The sequence below is a fragment of the Kryptolebias marmoratus genome, linkage group LG18 (assembly GCF_001649575.2).
Source record: "Kryptolebias marmoratus isolate JLee-2015 linkage group LG18, ASM164957v2, whole genome shotgun sequence".
Lineage (NCBI taxonomy): Eukaryota > Metazoa > Chordata > Actinopteri > Cyprinodontiformes > Rivulidae > Kryptolebias > Kryptolebias marmoratus.
In genome coordinates, this window is record NC_051447.1 from 9,366,780 (window position 1) to 9,385,356 (window position 18,577).

Below are 18,577 nucleotides of genomic sequence, written 5' to 3' on the forward strand. Positions count from 1 at the left end.
TGTTTCTCTGCTCCAACACACCTGATTTGAATCAATGGGTGATTAACAGGCTTCTGCAGAACATGAAGAGGTAATTTAACCCCTGAATCAGGTGTGTTGGAGCAGGTAAACAAGGAAAACATGCAGAATGGTGGCCCTCGAGGACCAGGATTGGAGACCACTGATCTACACCCTCAGCCAGCAGCATCAGGCAACAACAAGACCAACTGCTCATTTTTGCAACACGCTAATACAATAATTTGAGGCTAAAAAATAATTTTTTATGAAGTTATAACTTTCTCACTGGTTGTATTTCTTCTATAAACACTGAGTTTTCCACACCAAAGCACTTGCATCACTACAGCAAAATAAACGATTTCCTTTTGATAAAAGGGTGGAACATTTTTGGCGTTACGTAACTTTATTGATAGATTTTTTTTTTCACATTTCTCTGTGGCAGCCCTCTGCTTTATTCCAGCTCTTGTTGACCTGGTTCATGCCGCACACAAAGGCTGTCATTTATCAAACACGTCATCACGCGTCTTTATGCTTGTCTGGCTTGACCTCTACAGTTTTTGTTTCTGTTTTGAAACACTTTAAAGCACAAATAAAGTGACTTTCCTATCTCAAGGCTATTGTACTTGAAATGATGATTCATTCTACATTATTTTTCTCTGAATTGCTCTTTTTTAAAAAAGAGAAATAGACCGTGTGATGGGTTTTAGAAATACTTACTCAAACTGTATTTACTTAGTTTTGTCTGGTAGTGTTTATTTTCTGTCTCAATGTCTGATAGATTTGTTTTTATGTGTTTGATGTATTCTGGTAACATACGCAGGTTTTCAGTCTTCCTGAAGTTCACCACACCCAGAGCTTCCTCAACACACGTCCAACACAAACCTGTGTGATTTGTTTCCTCAGCACACAAAATTATGTGAAAGTATATTAAACATGTTACTTTTATTTTTGTTTTTAGAGTCCAACATATATTAAATCATTGAATTTCGAACTTCCTGCAATTATTTCTGCAAACAGCTTTTTGCAGAACTTGAATTGACAAAGAGTGATTGTATTTACGTGTAAAAATAAAGCTTCTCTAAAAGATTTTAAGCTTCTAGACAAGTAACTCTTAATCAATAAGTCTTCAGTTCATAATAATTGAAGCAGCCTGATTGCTATCCTATTCAATTTTCTTTTGGCCTGTGTTGTTGTGCATCTTAAAACATGGAAATAATACACCAAAACAGGCGGCTCGATCTGAAATAGTGTGCTCTGACTTTTGGTAGCAGGATGTCACACCACAAAAACAAAACTCACCAAAAAAAATGGAAATTAATGGGGTTTTTGGTGAAACTGATAAGAAGCCCCAGCCCTCTTTGGTGCTCTGTAGCTCAGGGATACTTCACAGTAAAAACGTTATTCAACTTTGAAACAGGACACAGGAAGTTGGATTTTACGTGTCTGAAATTGCGTTTTGATTTCTTTTATGGTTTTTACACAATCACAGTTTAAGTTTTATAGATTTTTTTTAAAATTATTTTTCCACAAATTGTTCAACAAACATTGGATGTCACACGCTAACTTATGAGCTCCGCAAACAGACTCTTCTTACAACTCTTTTTAGTACATACACAAATTACACATCAAAACGTTGGGATTTTCGTCTTCGTTCACTCAGTGTGTCTCTCACTACTATAGGACTTGTGGTTTTCTCTCAAATCCTCCCTGCATGCAGAAGATCTGAAGTTTCAATGGACTTCAGATTATATTTTAGCTCAAAATGTTCTCTTCAAAACTGGAAGTGAAGGGACTCTTTAATTTGTATTGTTCACATAATTCACTGTACACACATCAGTCTTCTGCCGCTCACAATGTTAGGATTTTTAAGATTTGACTTATCGTTTCCACACAGCGACTGTTTGTTTGAGGCTTACTTTTCAGTCTGTATTTTTGTCTGCCTCTCTTTAACTTGTCAGTCAAAGAAGAACGCAGGTGTGTGGCAGCAGCTTTAATTATTTTTTTTGATTTTGGCTCTCTTTACACTTTTTATACAGTTCACACATGCAAATATAGGCCTTTTTTCCTTAATTTGTATAATTATTAAGTTATGTTGTATTTTTAAGCAGGAGCTCCATTGGCACCCTTCAAAATCCTGTCAGAAATGTTCTAGTTTTTAGTAAAGATCCAATTCCTTTGTAAGGGCAAATGATTTGTTTCCTTGTCAGGATGTAAAAAGAGTTGTCTTGTTTTTAGGGCAAACCCTTTTTTATTATTATTTTAGGACTTCCTCGTCATGTTGGTTTGTTTATTATTGCCAAGCTACAAACCACCAACGAGGGAATGCACCCTGACATCAACCCCTCTGTGAATCACACAGCAAAGAATTGTTTTTTTTTTGTTTTTTGGAAGGAGCTACACGGTGAAACGCTTCACTTTTCTGCAGGCTGTCAGTCTGTTACTGTCAGCCCAGAGCAAGCAGATGAAGCGCTGATATTTTTTGACATTACCTAATGAAAACAATGCCACAGTTTCATTCAGGAATTATTCCTTCCATCCCCCTCCTCCTATGGTTAGAAGTGGTTTTGGCTTATGACATTACATGCTGTGCATCGGCGCTCGTGCCAAATACGGGGCATCTTGCAGTATTTGGAGAAGGGGCGTTACAAAGCAGAAAGTTAAAGAGGATAAAAAAGTGAATATAGACCGCAGTTTAATTCAGCATCCGTGTACCGGGACAGCTGATTTTTCATCCTTTTCATAACGGCACGCACTCTGATCTCTGATGGCACTCCTCCACCCCCTACAATTTTTTTTTTCTTCTTCTTCTTCTCCCTTACTGCCATCCTGGCAGTAAAGCAGCACAACCAAGAGCTTCACGGAGGCATGCGTGATGAAATGTGACATCTGGGGGGGGGCCTTCGGAGAGCATCGGGGGCTTCACGGGCCGTCTCGAGGGGGCTGCAGTGCTCGGCTTGTCATCCGCGTGAGACTAGAGCTGGTGAATGTCGGCGAGTTCGCATAATCCCCCGCTCCATGTTGGAATGTCATCTGTGGCCCTCGGTTGGCAAACGGCAGAGGAAACGGGTGGAATAATCTCACACAAGCAGGGCTTTGTATTGGGTTCACAGCTCTTTGTCAATATTGATGCATATTCAGGATATTAGAATTTATTATTCCCTGTCACCGAAGGCGAAAGGATGCTAATGTTGTTGCCAAAAAACCTGAAAATATCTCGTAAAATTGTGGATTTTAATAAAACTCTCAAAGGAATCATTGGATGTGTATCTACAGCTGGTTAATCTTTGGACTCAACCCCATTCAAGATAGCCTTAGAAAACACAAAAATGACTACAACGCAGTCCATTTTACAGATATTGAGCTAAAATTTGGTGTGGTAGTAGCTGAGCATCATAGCTTATACATACACTGAGAACCAACACATCTTGTGAGATCTCACTATAACTCTGTCCCTTCACAAACACAAGATGATCTTAGTTGAAAAGTCTGGCATGAAAGGCGGCGGGTGATCTGCTTTTATTTAAGGAATGCTGGGCCTTGAATGTTTATATTTGCTTGTCCATGGCTCAGCATTGTAAGTAGTAAACCAATAAACCTGAGTGAAATGATCAGGACCTAAACATTGCCTCTCTGTTATTTTATTATAATATCTGTGCTCAGGGGAACGAGCTCAGAGGACGTGCAGCGCCTGTATGAGACGTTCAGCTCACATCCTTCAGTTGCAATAATTTATACACACGCAACGTGAAAGTTCAACACGACTTTTGCAGAGTAGATGAGAAACGGAACGCTCCGTAAATCTCCTTCTGGTGCTTGGGTCTCCGTCGCACAGGAGGACTAGTGTTGGGGGAGAAACATCTTGCTGTATGGCCTCGAAGCACTCTTGGGAGTCCACTCAGCAGGTCTGCAGGGATTTTTACACCAAAAAAAAAAAAAAGCGGACAGTAAAGGAGCAGTAGAATTAAAAACCCTAACAAAGCGATGTTACGTCACATGGCCCTTCAACAAATCAGATCAGCATCCTTGTAAAATCACTTCATGTATGAAAAGAAGGAGTTTGCTTTTGCCTCTAGCTGTTATGCAAAGCAACACATTTGCCAGGTTGGCCAGCTTGAGATCATTTGCATTCCTGGAAATTTGGTGCTTGGTTGTCAACATTCGAGGCTGTGCTCTAATAGCTGTTCTGCCCTGCAGCTTTTGTCCGTTCGATCAGTTAGAAATGAGTCCTGAAATATTCCAGTCCCTTTTTGATGACTAATTTAAGCATCTTGTCGTGTCTGGCAGCTTTTCGACCGCGTGAGGGAGGAGAACCCCGATTTCCACCAGAAGATCATCCCGATCAGCAGCGAGCTGACGCATCCCGGCCTCGCCATCAGCTCAGAGGACGTGGACAGGCTCACCGCTTGCATCAACATAGTCTTCCACTGCGCCGCCACCATCCGCTTCGACGAGCCGCTCAAGTAAGGATCACACACGGACACACACTTTCTAGTCAGTTAACGTTAGGGCTGTTTGTTCTCTGATGTAGCAAGAACTTCCTGTTGTGAAGCTGTACTCAGGAAGAAGTGCTTCCCTGTGAGCAGACTGAATTGTTTGATTGATTTTTGAAGAAAACAGGAAGTTGTGCAATTTGAGGATGTGCGAAAATCAAACAGTCCTGTTAAAAAGCGGCTACAGAACAGTGTGACCACTCCTCAAACAATCAGGCTGGATTTAGAGACCGAATGTTTGAATCTTTATCAAATAGTTTTGCTTTTAACTTTTCAAGCTTATTCCCGAAATGTTCTCTGCAAAAAGTTCAACATTTCTCTGCTGCCAGATATGACTGAAACTAAAGACACTGTAAAGTTAAAAACAAATAGGCTTTCGAGTCAGAGTTCTTGCTGCTACAGTAAACGGTAAAAACTTTCTTCTTTTTTTTTTTTTTACCATTTAAGGCCGAAACCCAGTTGGTCAGAGTGAAACTGTATTTTACAATTGCCCCTTTCCTTTGTGCTCACGCTGTGTTTGGCTACGCTGAGTCAAATGATCTAAAAAAAAAGAGGGCAAACATCTCCGATTTTCCTTTTGTTTGACGTCCTTTTGTTGCTTGAAACGGCGCTAGTGAGGTCTGGTCATGACGCTGAGGGAAAAGCTGGCTGGCATCGTGCCTTGAAACTGAAAACATGAATACAAACACATGTTCGGTTTTAGAAGAGGAAGAATGCTGCACCACCCAGCTCACCACACAACCTGTTTTTCTTTTTTGTTTTTTTACTGACTCAAGGTTTAGGAATTCTAGGAACTAACAACAGAAAGCTGTTTCCTTTATATCCGATCAGTTCAATCAGAATACCTGTATTTGCAGATTAAAGATGTGCTTTTTGTTTATAAAGTGCATGGAAGTAAGGTGTGATTATCTGTGACTTGAGCTCCACAGAAGAACAATCTGAATGACGTGTTTTAGAATAAAGCTGCTGCGCTGCTCTTCACTCAGATCCATATTGATCTTTGAGTCCTCTTACTTCGACTGGATCCCCTGTCTGTCTCTGCTGCTTCACTTCTTCCATCTTCTCTTTTTTTTTTACTCCTCCGGTCACCGTGAGTCCTCCTCCTCCATCAGCATGTCGGGGCTCTCGTACAGCAGCCAGCAGCTTTGTAAGCAGTTCAGCCACATAAATCAAACGACTCTGGAAGTCCGAGCGTCGGATCAGGGTTGTTGTTGTTTTTTTTGTTTTTTTTTCTGCTCTACAGATCTTTATTTTCAAATCAGAAATCCCTTCATTTTATATAAGCTTGGCTAATGTTTTGACAGTTGTTGACACCTTCTTCTGTCTATGAAAACAGCTTTGCATCTTCAGTAGCAGTTGATTTGTGACAGTAGCAACGCTCCTAGAGAAATAAAAAGGGCTTTTGGGTGAGTTTTAAAGAGAGGGACGGAGTTACAGGCGTTTTAGTCAGACCTTAAGATTATCATCTTGTGCGATTATTGCGAAAGCTCAGAATGTGTCGAGGGTGACTCTCAGCTACCACCACGTCAAATTTTAGCTCAATATTTGTAAATCTGACTGAGTTGTAGCACTTCTTGTGCAGTTCGAGAGTTTTATTTAAAATCTGTCCAGTGGTTCAGGAGACATTTTGCTAACAGATAAACAAACACACAGAAACGTTATCGCCCTTTTGCCTTTGGTAGCGAACAATATAAAGTTTAGAGACCAGAATTTGTTAGAAATCATTTAAGAAAAACTCTTAAAGTGGACTTATTGTGGAGCTTTAAACTTTGAGGTTTTAAGTATTCTAGTATTAGACCATAACGTAAAAGCCATTTTCTAAAATACTTTGTATCTTCAGGTTGGAGCTGTCCAGCTCTCGAGTTGTTTTACATGAATCACAGCAGCAAAGACAGATGGGTGATGACTCACCTGCGCGCACACACACACACACACACACACACACAGTGGCCCGTCCAGTCTGTTTTTCTAACTGGTTTGTTGGTGTAACTGCCTGCGTGTGATGACACAAGTTGGCGGGTGGATGTCTCACCCACACTCGGAGCTCTTCCTCTCAGAGGCACCCTCCTCATCCTCCTGTCACCTCCCTGCTGCATCGGTCGCCCACAACCTAAAGCTGCTTCTCCTTCCAACCGACCGTCACCTTCAGCCGAACGCAGTCTGAGATGTTCTAACTTATAATGGCTCTTTCTGTCAGACAGCATTATCAGTACAACGCTATTAATTATTCAAAGTTATTTCAGGATAATTGATGTTGTCGACTAAAAATCATCTTATGGTTTTGGACTGCTTTGACTGCAGAGGTTATTATCACCAGCCGCAGTGAAAGTTGACTGATTGTGTGTGTGTTAGTTTCTCTGTCTGTTAGCAAAATAGCTCATGAACCACTGGATAAATGAAACTTAAAGTGATCACTGGATGTAGTTTAGTTTTATTTAATTCAAACATAGTCGGGGAAAAATAGACAACAAATATGATATTAAGACAATAATATTACTACAAATAAATAATAGAAATCAAACATTATTTAGAATAAAAGGACTCAATGTTCTGTTTGAGTAAGAAGTCTAAGCTTGTTAAATCTTACTCAGTGCTTTAATATCAATCCTGTACTTGTTTTAACGTGTTAGCGTTCATAAATTTGATAAACGCTATCAAACATTTTTTTACCTTTCATTTAACAGGAGCCAACATGATCCATTTTCTTCCAGCTTGGCAAAATGAGTCACAACGAGGGAATTTTTCAATACTGAGTTACTAGTTTCACCTTCCCCATCTCAAAAGCTTCAAAACGATACATAGTTTGTTGAAATTTGGGGATTTATCCCCAGCCATCAACACAGTAGTCTTGTGCCGGAGTTAAACTTGATCTTTATTGGTCTAAAACAGGATGTCCAACTAAATTTCAAAAATTGGTCTAAGCTCAGGTCCAGTCTCGGTCAGTAAGAAAAGATGTAAATTAATCTTGTTTTTTTTAGATGTAGTAGAAAATTTGAACATTTGACTTTGAAATTAGAACAAAACACAGAAAAAGATCATTCAAGCAGACTATGATGCACTTTAACTCAACATCTGACATCTTTTCTTGGCTGCAAGTTCACCAGCAAGAGTTCAAACGGTCTCATTCGATGTCCTCCATTGCTCTTTCCATGTCAAAATCAAAGATTCCAACTCATTTTCCTCGGCTTCAAAGTTGGCTGACTGTCATGACTGCCAATCTCCACTGAATAGGCTCTTTTTATGAGGAAAATGAGAAGAGATAGAGACTCACAAACTGGTGGGCCAGATAAAATGTCAACAAGGGCCAGATATGGCCCGTGGGCCTTCACTTTAACGCGTGGTCTAGAATGGTGTTATATATATATTTCTAAATACGTAACATCACTACATTGAAAAAGAGGAATGCCCAGGGTTCAGAACGACAAACATAAAAAGGGATTTCCCAGCTGGCAGAGAAAAATTGTACACAAGGCCTGTAAGGTATATAATGGTTTTAAATCTTTTTTTTTAATCTTTGTACTGGATGTTGTTTGGATTTTCCTGTGTTTCTACCCTAGACCAGCATTTCCCAAACTTTTCAGCTTTTGGCCCACAAAATAAGAGCGGCGCAGAGGCTTGTGACCCCAGATATTCCCGCTTTAATCGTACAAACTCTGTTCTTAAAGAAGAACATCATGACAACGCCACAACCTGAGCTACTATGATACTAGTTTTATTAATTCTTATTGCTGCATATATTCTTTGCAGTGATTATGGTGAAACTAGGCCATTAGCAGCCTCTTTATATTTAATTTTATTTCCGGAGATCATTTGGTGACCCTCACTTCACGTTTCATGACCCGCAATGGGGCCCCAAACCCAACTTTGGGAACCAGCGCCCTACTTCGTTCCAAAGTTTGACTCCACTGAAAGAAACACAAAAAGTCTTCAGTGTTGTTCGAACATTTAGAATTGTCAGATTATGTTTTTCTTCCGGGTTATCGCTTTCTTTTCTATCTCAGAACATGTTTTGTGTGTTTACAGGTGAACTGTTGTCTCGCTTTATACGTCGTTTGTGCAGTTTTGTGTTTAAGCAGATCATCAAATTTTAGAGGATTTGGTTTGTAGAAATTCAAAAAAAGCCAGCATTGTTCGGATGGAGTGAGAGTAGCATTTGCTTTATATGGAGGTAAATATTTGTCGAGGTAGCATCCCCATCTTTGAGTGCTCACAGATCATACAAGCTCGTTGTTTAAATGTTTGGCATGTGAGGTGGCGGGCGATATGCATTCCTTCAAGGAGCGCTGCAGTCTGCAGCTTAGGCTCATCCTGCTGGAGTAAAAAGAGGACATGAGGTGCTGAGCACAGGGATCAGAACAAAGTGCTGCATCTTTCAGTTCATCCGCATTTCCTTAAATAACTTAAGTCAGCACTGATTATTGAGTGAATCGAATTTAGTCACTGAGACATTAGAAACCAGGAGTTTACCTCTGACTTTCCTAAAAATGAAGATCTTTTTGCAGTTTAATTTTTAAAGCGTGAGGACTAAAGCTGAGTCAGGGGCGCTCCTGGCGAGGTGAGCGGCAGAATGAGCCGAGGAATCTGAGAAAATACGAAGATCAACACATTCGCAGAGAAGAGCAGATGTCTGCTCTTTCTCCCTCCTGTTTCGTCTTGTCATCACTCCTTCCTCGTCTTTCCCCGTCTCACCGTCCCGCCGTGCCTTTCTGCTCAGGCTTAGTCCTCCCTCTGCGAATTCCTCCTCGCCCGCGACTTTTTCGTTGTATCAGAACGCTCGGTCGTCAGCAAACAAGCACATTCGGCCACAAAGAGATTTTCCCTCCCCTTTCTTTGCACTCCTTCTCCTCCTCCTCTCTTAACGTCGTCTCCGCTCTGACCCGCAGACACGCCCTGCAGCTGAACGTGATCGCCACGCAGCAGCTCCTCAGCCTGGCCCAGCAGATGCACCACCTTGAGGCCTTCATCCACATCTCCACCGCCTATGCAAACTGCAACCGCAAGCACATCGACGAGGTCATCTACCCGCCGCCCGTCGAGCCCAAGAAGCTCATCAAGTCTTTGGAGTGAGTGACTGACGAATGCAAAACATTTTATCAGTCTCTGTTTAGATGGCGCACATTGTCGAGTGGAAATGATTAAAAAGCAAAGAAGGCAACTTAGGTTTCACAAAATAATCCATCATTGGCGAGCGAGGTGGTCAAAATCGTGTCCAAAAAGAGTTTTTCCTTGTCGTGTGATGGCCTTGTAAAAGTGCAGGAAATGCTTCTTTTTTTTTGTTGGTTCTTGGCAGCAAGACGTGCTTTAATTCAGTTAAGTGGCATATTTTTGGCACCTCACAGTGTTCAAATATAAAGATTAACAGTAATATTCCTGCTAAAATCTTGTCAAAACCTGGCTGGAAAAAACCCCCAGACCTTTAAAAGTAATTGCTCTGCACTTTTTTTGAAGCTTTCCGATCCTGACAGAGGCGGTCATAATAGAGCTCAGAAACATTGTGATTACAGTTGCAGACAGAGGTATACATTCATTTGTTATGGGTATGAATGTCATGTTAATTTGGGGCTTTTCATGGTTTATTTGAACCGTTCTTTTCCCAGGGTAAAATGATTATACAACATATAATGTCACTGATTTTTAAAAAGGTGGACAAGTTTTAATCTATTGTCGATTTTCTCAAAATTATACATTACTTACATACTGTGCAGTCATTTAAATCTTTTAAAGCTTTTAAAAGCCCAGAAGATGTGACATTCATCCCTCCGACGACAGCTGTATCTCCGTTTACAGTTTGAGCCGTTGTTTCTCGGCTCCGTTCAGTGCGTGATTTCTTCCTCTGGCTTCAGGTGGATGGACGACGCCATCGTGCAGGACATCACGCCACGGCTCATCGGCGACCGGCCCAACACCTACACCTACACCAAAGCCCTGGCCGAGTACGTGGTGCAGCAGGAGCAGGACAAGCTCAACATTGGCATCATCAGACCCTCCATCGTGGGAGCCAGCTGGCAGGAGCCGTTCCCCGTGAGTCTTCTAGAGCAGTTTCCGTTTATTTATTTATTTTATTTTTTTGCTCTTACGCAGCAAAACAGCCACGATTAATTATGCTCCTCTGCAGTTTAGATGCTGTAACGTGAGTTTCAAGAGATAAGACTCTCCAAACTTCGCTGTGATGCTTGTGACTCACTCTGCTGTCAGTGGTAAATTTTAATTGGCTCCCATGAATCACCCAGTCATGGTTTCTCATCACCAGTGAAAGGAAATAAGAGATCGATTGAAGTAACCCCAGGGTGCTCCCTCTGTGGCTTTTTATCAGAAGTGATCCCAGATTTTAAAAGGAGGGGGGGGGGACGACATTTTATTTCCCAAAGACCTGTGTTTTCCACACCCGTCTTGTTCGGTTCAAGCAAACAGCTGCTGGGGGCAATAAGGACACGGAGCGAAGGATCAGCGATGCGTAAGAGCACCGAGGAGCTCAGCCTCAGAGATTAAAGGGGAAAAAAAAAACCAATGCACTGTTTCCATGATTAAGCTGCTTTCAGGCTACCTGCTGCAGGCGCCCGAGCATCTTCAGCATTCGCAGTCTACGTTGAGGCTTTTTATTGTCAGGATTTAGCTGCTGTTTTTTTAAAATAATTGTTTCAGTGGCCACTAAAAATGGCTTTGAAAGAAATTTCAGTTTGCCAAAGATGTGGGTTCTTTGCCAGAAGCGGGAATCTTTGAGCCCCTCACGATCTGATTTGATTGCGAGGGCTATGATAAAAAAACGATTTAAATTATCTTGATACATCTGCCCTCCCACACTTCCCCTCTGTGTGGCTACTTTGTAGTTTTAAAAGCAAAGTATTTACATGCTTCCAGCTAATTTACTTCCAGCCATATATCTCGCTCAGCCATCAGATCTCCACACTTCTGAGTTCCTCTTTCAGTGTTCCTCATCATTACGTTATTAATTAACATAAACGACTCGTCCATCTCTGCGATGCGTGTAACTCTTTTACCCCCTCACCCCCACCCTTCTTACTGACTTAATAATTAAACAAAAGACTCAACGGTTGGCAGCTGGAGAGAATTTATTTTGACATTTATAGTTTTATTGGTTCAGACTGTGTTGCAATCTGGATCTGTCTTCAAGAGGGAGTATAGAACAATCAGACTAATAAATTACACTCAAGCAGACATTATCGTCATAGATGAGCAAGTTTTCATAACACTGATAATCCTGACACAACTTTCGACCCTACATTGAGAAAAATAAAACTAAAAGTGTCATGGCAGCTTAAACGGACTGAAACGGAGCCGAAACATTTAAGATTTTGTCAAATTTCCTTTTAAAAGCCAGAAATGAACTTCGTCAAACTCGAAAAGTTCAAACCACAAAGATATTCAGGAAATAAGGAGGCTGAAAGCAAACAATGTTTTTTGTTTTGAGTCCAAATTTAATGCAAATTTATTTTCTTTAAATGGCCCCGGTTATCCAGATAAGTCCCTCTGAGCTGTAAAAATAAGATGTTTGTGTTACTGAGTTTTGTGACCGCTTATAGTTAAATTGTGAGAAATGCAATAACACGGCTGCTGTTGCTCTCCACAACAAAGAAAGGTAAACATAAAGACTCGGAAGGTTCATAAATAAAACACCAGCACAACCGAGGGAAGCGTTTGTTTACACGAAGCCAGGGAATCTAGGCCTTGTATTTTTTTTATTCTTTTTTTCTGCGTTGGGACTGTGACGGCGGTTTCTGGCTCGGCTCAGCCTGCGGTTGTAAGCTCAGCGTGGCGGCGCCTCTTCAAATGGCCTCGCTCACACTTGACCACGCAGTCGCCTTGGCAGCTTGTGTCAGAGCTGCGAGGAGACGGGGCCGGGAATGAAAGCCTCCCACTCGGCCAGCGCGTCAGGCAAACACCGCTCCGGTCTCCCGTTTCACCTTATCTCTCATCCTCCAGACGTTATTAGGCTCGAGCTTCACTTTAAGCCCACATTAAAAACTCCAGCCGTCTGTTTCCAGTAGTTTCATTCATTTTTAATACCGTCTAATTGAAGTCGACAATCGCCGCCGCCCAGCCTCCCCCGTTTCCCTGCCACCACAGGAAGCAATTCGACCCTAACCCGCTCTGCTAAATGTCTCATCGACGCTCTGAAAGCTCTCTGACGATTGTCTGTGCTCTCACGCCTCAGGGTTGGATCGACAACTTCAACGGGCCGAGCGGCGTCTTTATAGCTGTGAGTAAACTCGTTCCAGTCTGAGGGTTTTCTGACCACGTAGCTGAGTGTTGGAGTCTTAAACCGATGTCGTGTGACCAGGCGGGGAAGGGCATCCTGCGCACCATGAGGGCCAGCAACGACGCGGTGGCTGATCTGATCCCCGTGGACGTGGTCATCAATCTGACGCTGGCTGCTGGCTGGTACACGGCGGTGCACAGGTGAGGAGCTGCAGCTTCGGGCTTACCTCTCTGAAACTACTTAAACTGTTCTTTATCATTTAAAGTTTGTTAACATAGCAGTTTAACTTCAACTGCATATTATTCTGCCTCTTACAACTTCCATAAGTCACTTGTATGAGTCCCAATAGGCAGTAAAATGCCTAAAAAAAAAAAAGTTTTGTATAAAGTTACAGAAATATTCAAAACTGCAGATCTTAACTGCATGATAACAACAGTAATTGCTGTTAAATAAGAAGGAAAACCATTTATAAATGGTTACCTTTTATATAAATATTCACTGGGAAGGAAACAATTAAAGTTAGGTGTGTTTTTACCTGTTTCCAGCTTTGGAAAAATCGCACTTTGTGCTTTCTTTTGACTGGATAGCTTCACTTTGTAGCTGTTTTTAAATGACTGGAGAGAACATTTCCTATTCTGTGCCAACAAAGAAATGAGTTGCAAAGGGGAAAAAAAGAGGGGAAAATGAAGTATTTCTGGAAAAGAAAAAGTCTGAAGGCTTGCAGGCTTGCAGGCTTCCTACGGTTTGCCAAAAGTAATCCAGTCCAAGTGATGACTAAAAGTGGGTGCACCATTTCCGTATTACGTCCGAGGTTTTTCCTGTCTTACTCACCGCTTTCAGAGTTGTTTTTCACCAAAAAATGAATGGGTCAGATGTTCCGTACTGAGAATAATGAGAAAACTGCTAAAGAAATCCATAGAAGCCCCCTCACAGATCTCATTTAGCCTCTCTGCTGTAGCATATAAAACAATATCTTTGTATTTTGTTTGCTCCAGAAGTGTAATATAAATGACGGCTTTTATTTTCTGGAGGAAAACTGCTAAATCGAATCATCAGGATTGGAGTTTGTGTTGAAAAGAGTTCAATTCTGATTTCAAAAAAACAACTGATTTGAAGTTAAGAGACGGCTTTTATAGCACTAAAGTTTTCCAGTCGGACGTTATTACAACCTTTATCTCCTGCATCTTGCAGACCTAAAACAGCCCTGGTGTACAACTGCACGACCGGCGGCATCAACCCGTTCCACTGGGGAGAGATTGGTAAGTGCACCGTTTGGCTCCTTTAAAGTTAATAAAACCCTGTTGCTGCAGGTGGATATTTATAGAGCTGTTTTGTCTGCTCCTGCCGGCGTCCTGCGACGCCGCTGTCTCAGTTCACTTTCATCATCACAAATCAATAAGTCAGCGCTGTGACATAATGATGATGTTGTGTCGTCGCTGGTGGAGGAGTCGGACGGGGAGCGTCTGCCACCTGCTGGAAAAAAGCAGAAACTGGAGGAAATTATTACAGATTTAATAATAATTTTTCATTTTTTCAATGTTAAGGTCAACATGAGATGAAATTTCCTTTTTTGTAAAAAAGAAAAACAAGCTGCTTTAATTTATTGATTTTAAAAGGCAAGTTCATTAGACGTTAAAAAACTTCCATTTCTACTGAATCTGTGCTTTTTATAAAATTAACCAAATCTTTTGATCTCAGTTCATTTAACTTTACTTAAATATGTAAAAAAACATGTTTAAAAAAGTGATTATTATTATTTAAAAAAAAGAAAGAAGATTGTTTTCTTAACCAAACTGACATGTTAGATTTTAACATGTATATAAATAAAGCTGTTTTGTAATTAAGTCAATAAAAAAAAAGTTTACTGTTAATAATGTCTAAAGATGACAGTAAAAATGACCAGTCTAAAGCCCTAGGATATCTGTTATTCTATCATGGAAAAACATAATATATTATATAAATGATTTCTAATTAATTGTCTTTATATTGGCTAAAAATTGTTATTTTTAATCCCTCAACTATATTACAGTCAGAAAATTTATTAATTAGTCTTTTTTTTTCTATCTTAAAGGTGTGCAGAGCTTCTTGAATCCTTACATCGTTTAATCTCATTAAACCCCTGAAATAACAAATTTCTTAGATTTATACAAACTGGTGTGGTTATAAGTGGATCGACTGCACGTGACGAGTGGCTCTCGTTGTTTCCTTCCGACTGGCCGGATGTCCTGAGATCCCACCCCCACCCCCCTCCCCCCCTCAGATTACGGAACGCGCGCCCTTCGCCACAGAAATTGCGAGCAGATGGTTTATGGCAGGATTAGGTCTCATCACCGCGGCTTTGTGTCACGAGCGCAGTCTCCCTGGTCCAGATGTTCGATCAGAGGATGACAATAGACGCCCTCTGGTATTAAAATGAAGTTGCTGCCTGAATGCGAGTGGAAGAGGGGGAAATAAAGCTGATTACTCCAGTTGTTGTTGTTGTTGTTGTTATTTCAGCCGTGGCAGGTTGTGCTGATGGGAGCCGAAGGTTTGGCGGCGGTACTCCCTTCCAGCCGGGCTGTCACCTCGGATCAGGTCATCCCAACCCCTGCAACTGCCACATATCTGTTGCCATGGAAACAAACCCTACAAGGCCTAGTTTGCGTGCCGCCTGTGATGTAATGTCTGCAGTCACATGGCTGCATCTGTTGGACTGCAGGAGGGAGGGGAGAGACATCACTGAGAGGCTGCTCTCTGCCCGAACGTCATGATTCCTGGAAGTTACGATCCGTGCATAAAATCCTCAATCTGTGCCTTTTACTTATAATGCCATTAGTGGAAAAACCTTAATTGTAGCACTGACTTTATTCATTCATGGAAGACTTGTAGGACGACATACATTTGCAGTAGCATCAATGAGTACTGTGATGACTATCAGTTACAAAAAACAACCATCCCACGACTCTTACGCACTTTGTGTTATTTAGCGTTTCAGCCTCTATAATCTAAACCAGCTGCTGACATTTATGGCAGTGGGGGTCCAGCTGAATGCTGAGTATATTATTGGCATACCGTTTGTGTCTGAGATTTATTGCAGCATTGATAATCCAGTAACAGTGTATTTATATTGGGCAGCCCTGATCTGTTTTTATGTTTTTAATATATGCACTGCGATCCTTAGTCACGGTTCAGTGTGGGTTTGGTACAACAGGAAAAGAAAAACAAAATGTCAGATGCTCTTGTTTGTTTTAAACAGATTTTCCCAGAAGCAGAGAAAAAAAAAACGATTTGACTTATACTTTGAAGCAAAGCAAAAAGCAATACAGAACTGAATAACGTCTCCCAGTGTGAAAATCTAAAATAAATAAATATATTATTAAATTTACAAATGGCTTGCCTTATTGCTTACCAAAGCATCGATTACATGACTCAACTGCTTGCCGTATTTCACCTCTTTTCTTGTCTTATATGACTCAAACAAGCAGATCTTCAAACATCTGCATGTTTTTTTTCTGGACCAGCCATGCTTTGTTTCTAGACTGCTTTCAAGATAGTCTTCCTGCTTCTTTTTTAAATAAAACGCGTGCCTGGTTAATCACCTGTGACTAACTTATTCATCGTCTCATTCCGTGTACTTGTTTTATTTCTTTTATTAACCTGCTCTACGTGTTGCTGAACAGAGCACCATGTGATATCGTCCTTCAAGAGAAATCCCTTGGAGCAGGCCTTCCGCAGGCCCAACGCCAACATAACCTCCAATTACCTGATCAACCAGTACTGGATCCTGGTCAGCCACAAGTTCCCGGCCTTCATCTACGACCTCTTCCTCCGCCTGTCCGGACAGAAGCCGCAGTAAGAGCTGCAGCTGTCTGTTGTGATCTTACTGGGGGAGGTGGGGAACAATCGGCTGTGTTGTAACCCGCGCGCTTCTCTTTCTGCAGGATGATGCGCATCTTTAATCGCCTGCACAAGGCCATCAGCCTGCTGGAGTACTTCAGCAGCCAGGACTGGGAGTGGAACTCTGAGAACATGAGCATGCTGATGAGCCAGCTGACCCCTGAGGACAGGAAGGTGGGATCGTCCGCGTTTCTGCATGCACGCCGCCAGTCTGCTCTCAGTCCCATAAATGCTTAATGTCTCTGAACGTTTATAGATCACCATCGTAGTGAATTTAATTTAATTAGCCACCATGTTGAAATAGTCTCCAAGTTGATTAAATGCACCATTTTATAAATCTTCTTCCAATCAATATATTGCTGTAGTGGTGATTACGCTTCAGTAATGTGTAACAGTAAGCATTCTTCAGCGGTGGCTGGATAATGAGCTTTTACTGTTAGGGTTTAATGCATTTTTATGGATAATGCTGCATTAATTTTGAATGCACATTATTTCTTCAAATGTAATAGTGTTCCTATAAATGTAGTCGTAAATTAAGTAAATAGGAACTGGAAGATTTTGTCCTCTTACACTAATAAGGTTTAAAGGGGGATAGGTTGTGTTATGTGCTCCATCTAGTGAGTAAGACTGAGTAGTCTCAATTGAAGCTTCTTTTTTTTTTTTGTCTTGGTATCAACGTGGCCTGAGGTGTTTGTTTTTCGCAGACGTTTAACTTCGATGTGCGCCAGCTGAACTGGCCCGAATACATTGAGAATTACTGCATCGGCACCAAGAAGTACGTCCTGAACGAAGACATGTCCGACATTCCTGCTGCCAGGCAGCATCTGAGGAAGTAAGTTGGCAAAAGAAGGCAACAGATAATTAAAGAGAGGGTTCCCCAGTGCACGGAAAATTAATTTAACTCATTGCTTTTGACAGGTTTATTGAACATGATTGGCCTTTTTTTAGATTTGTTTTTAATGAATTAATTAATTAAAGGCGGTTGATCATGCAATTCTCTGTTTGTTAGTTAGCAAAATATCTCATAAACCACTGAACGGAATTCAACAAAATTCTCAAAGTAATCACTGGATGTGTATCTACAGCTGACTCCAACCCTATTCAAGATGGCCGCCACAGCTATTTGCTCTTTAATAACACAAAAACATCTCCAACTCAGTCAGTTTTACAGATACTGGGCTGAAATTTGATGCGACGCTAGCTGAGATTCATCTCCAACTCGTACTCCGAGCATTAATGGATCCCGTGAGATCTTTGTTTAAACCTCAGCATCAACCCTTGGAGTCGGTGCTTGTCCAACAGATTTGAATCAAACTCCCGGACAGTAATAATTGGACGTACGTCTACAACTCTTTAACGCTTGGAGGCAGCCTGATTCAAGATGGTTGCAGCAGCCAGCTGACCTTAAAAACACAAACAAAATGGCTACAACAGTGTTACAGATATTGAGCTAGAATTTGGTGTGGCGGAGACTGACCCCCAACGTTTATTTTGAACACTACGAGATTTACGGGTTTTAAATTTAAAATTTTAGCATGCATGGCAGTGAGCGATATGTGGTCCTTGGAGGAATGCTAGTTGAATTTTTTTAATCATCTTTCTCTGTAGGTTTTAATAAATCATCTGAAACACGACCTTAGGTATTAGATCGGTGTGTGTGTTTCCAGTTCATTGTGTCAAGATATTCACCAGAGGCCAAGTGTGATTTTCAAAGTGTCTGTTTTGTTCTCTCTCAGGCTGAGAAACATCCGCTACACCTTCAACACGCTGTTAGTCGTTTTCATCTGGCGGGTGTTCATCGCCCGCTCCCAGATGGCCAGGAACATCTGGTACTTCGTGGTCAGCCTCTGTTTCAAGTTCCTCTCCTACTTCCGTGCGTCCAGCACCTTAACCAACTGAGTCTTCCTCGCGGCATCGATCCAGAGAGACGGCAGCCCTCGCCTTCAGCGTCCGAGACTCAGAAACTCTCCGTGTGGACAAACAGGGCTCTCTACGG

The 18,577-nt window shown here is 41.5% G+C and overlaps 1 protein-coding gene across 3 annotated transcripts in view; it reads left to right on the forward strand.

Annotated features, from left to right (window-relative positions):
- Positions 1–18,577, forward strand: part of si:dkey-97m3.1 (fatty acyl-CoA reductase 1) — a 45,787-nt gene that overhangs the window by 24,918 nt on the left and 2,292 nt on the right. For 2 of the 3 annotated variants that reach the window (XM_017411636.3, XM_017411635.3), the window contains exons 3-12: positions 4,282–4,457; positions 9,371–9,550; positions 10,331–10,508; positions 12,661–12,705; positions 12,787–12,905; positions 13,897–13,964; positions 16,365–16,536; positions 16,626–16,755; positions 17,286–17,413; positions 18,318–18,571. In XM_017411636.3, coding sequence (XP_017267125.1) covers positions 4,282–4,457; positions 9,371–9,550; positions 10,331–10,508; positions 12,661–12,705; positions 12,787–12,905; positions 13,897–13,964; positions 16,365–16,536; positions 16,626–16,755; positions 17,286–17,413; positions 18,318–18,480 — 1,359 coding nt within the window. In that variant the 3' untranslated portion in view covers positions 18,481–18,571. Of the gene's footprint in view, positions 1–4,281; positions 4,458–9,370; positions 9,551–10,330; positions 10,509–12,660; positions 12,706–12,786; positions 12,906–13,896; positions 13,965–16,364; positions 16,537–16,625; positions 16,756–17,285; positions 17,414–18,317; positions 18,572–18,577 lie in introns of those variants that run through there. The other variant, XM_017411633.3, reaches the window with a different exon arrangement.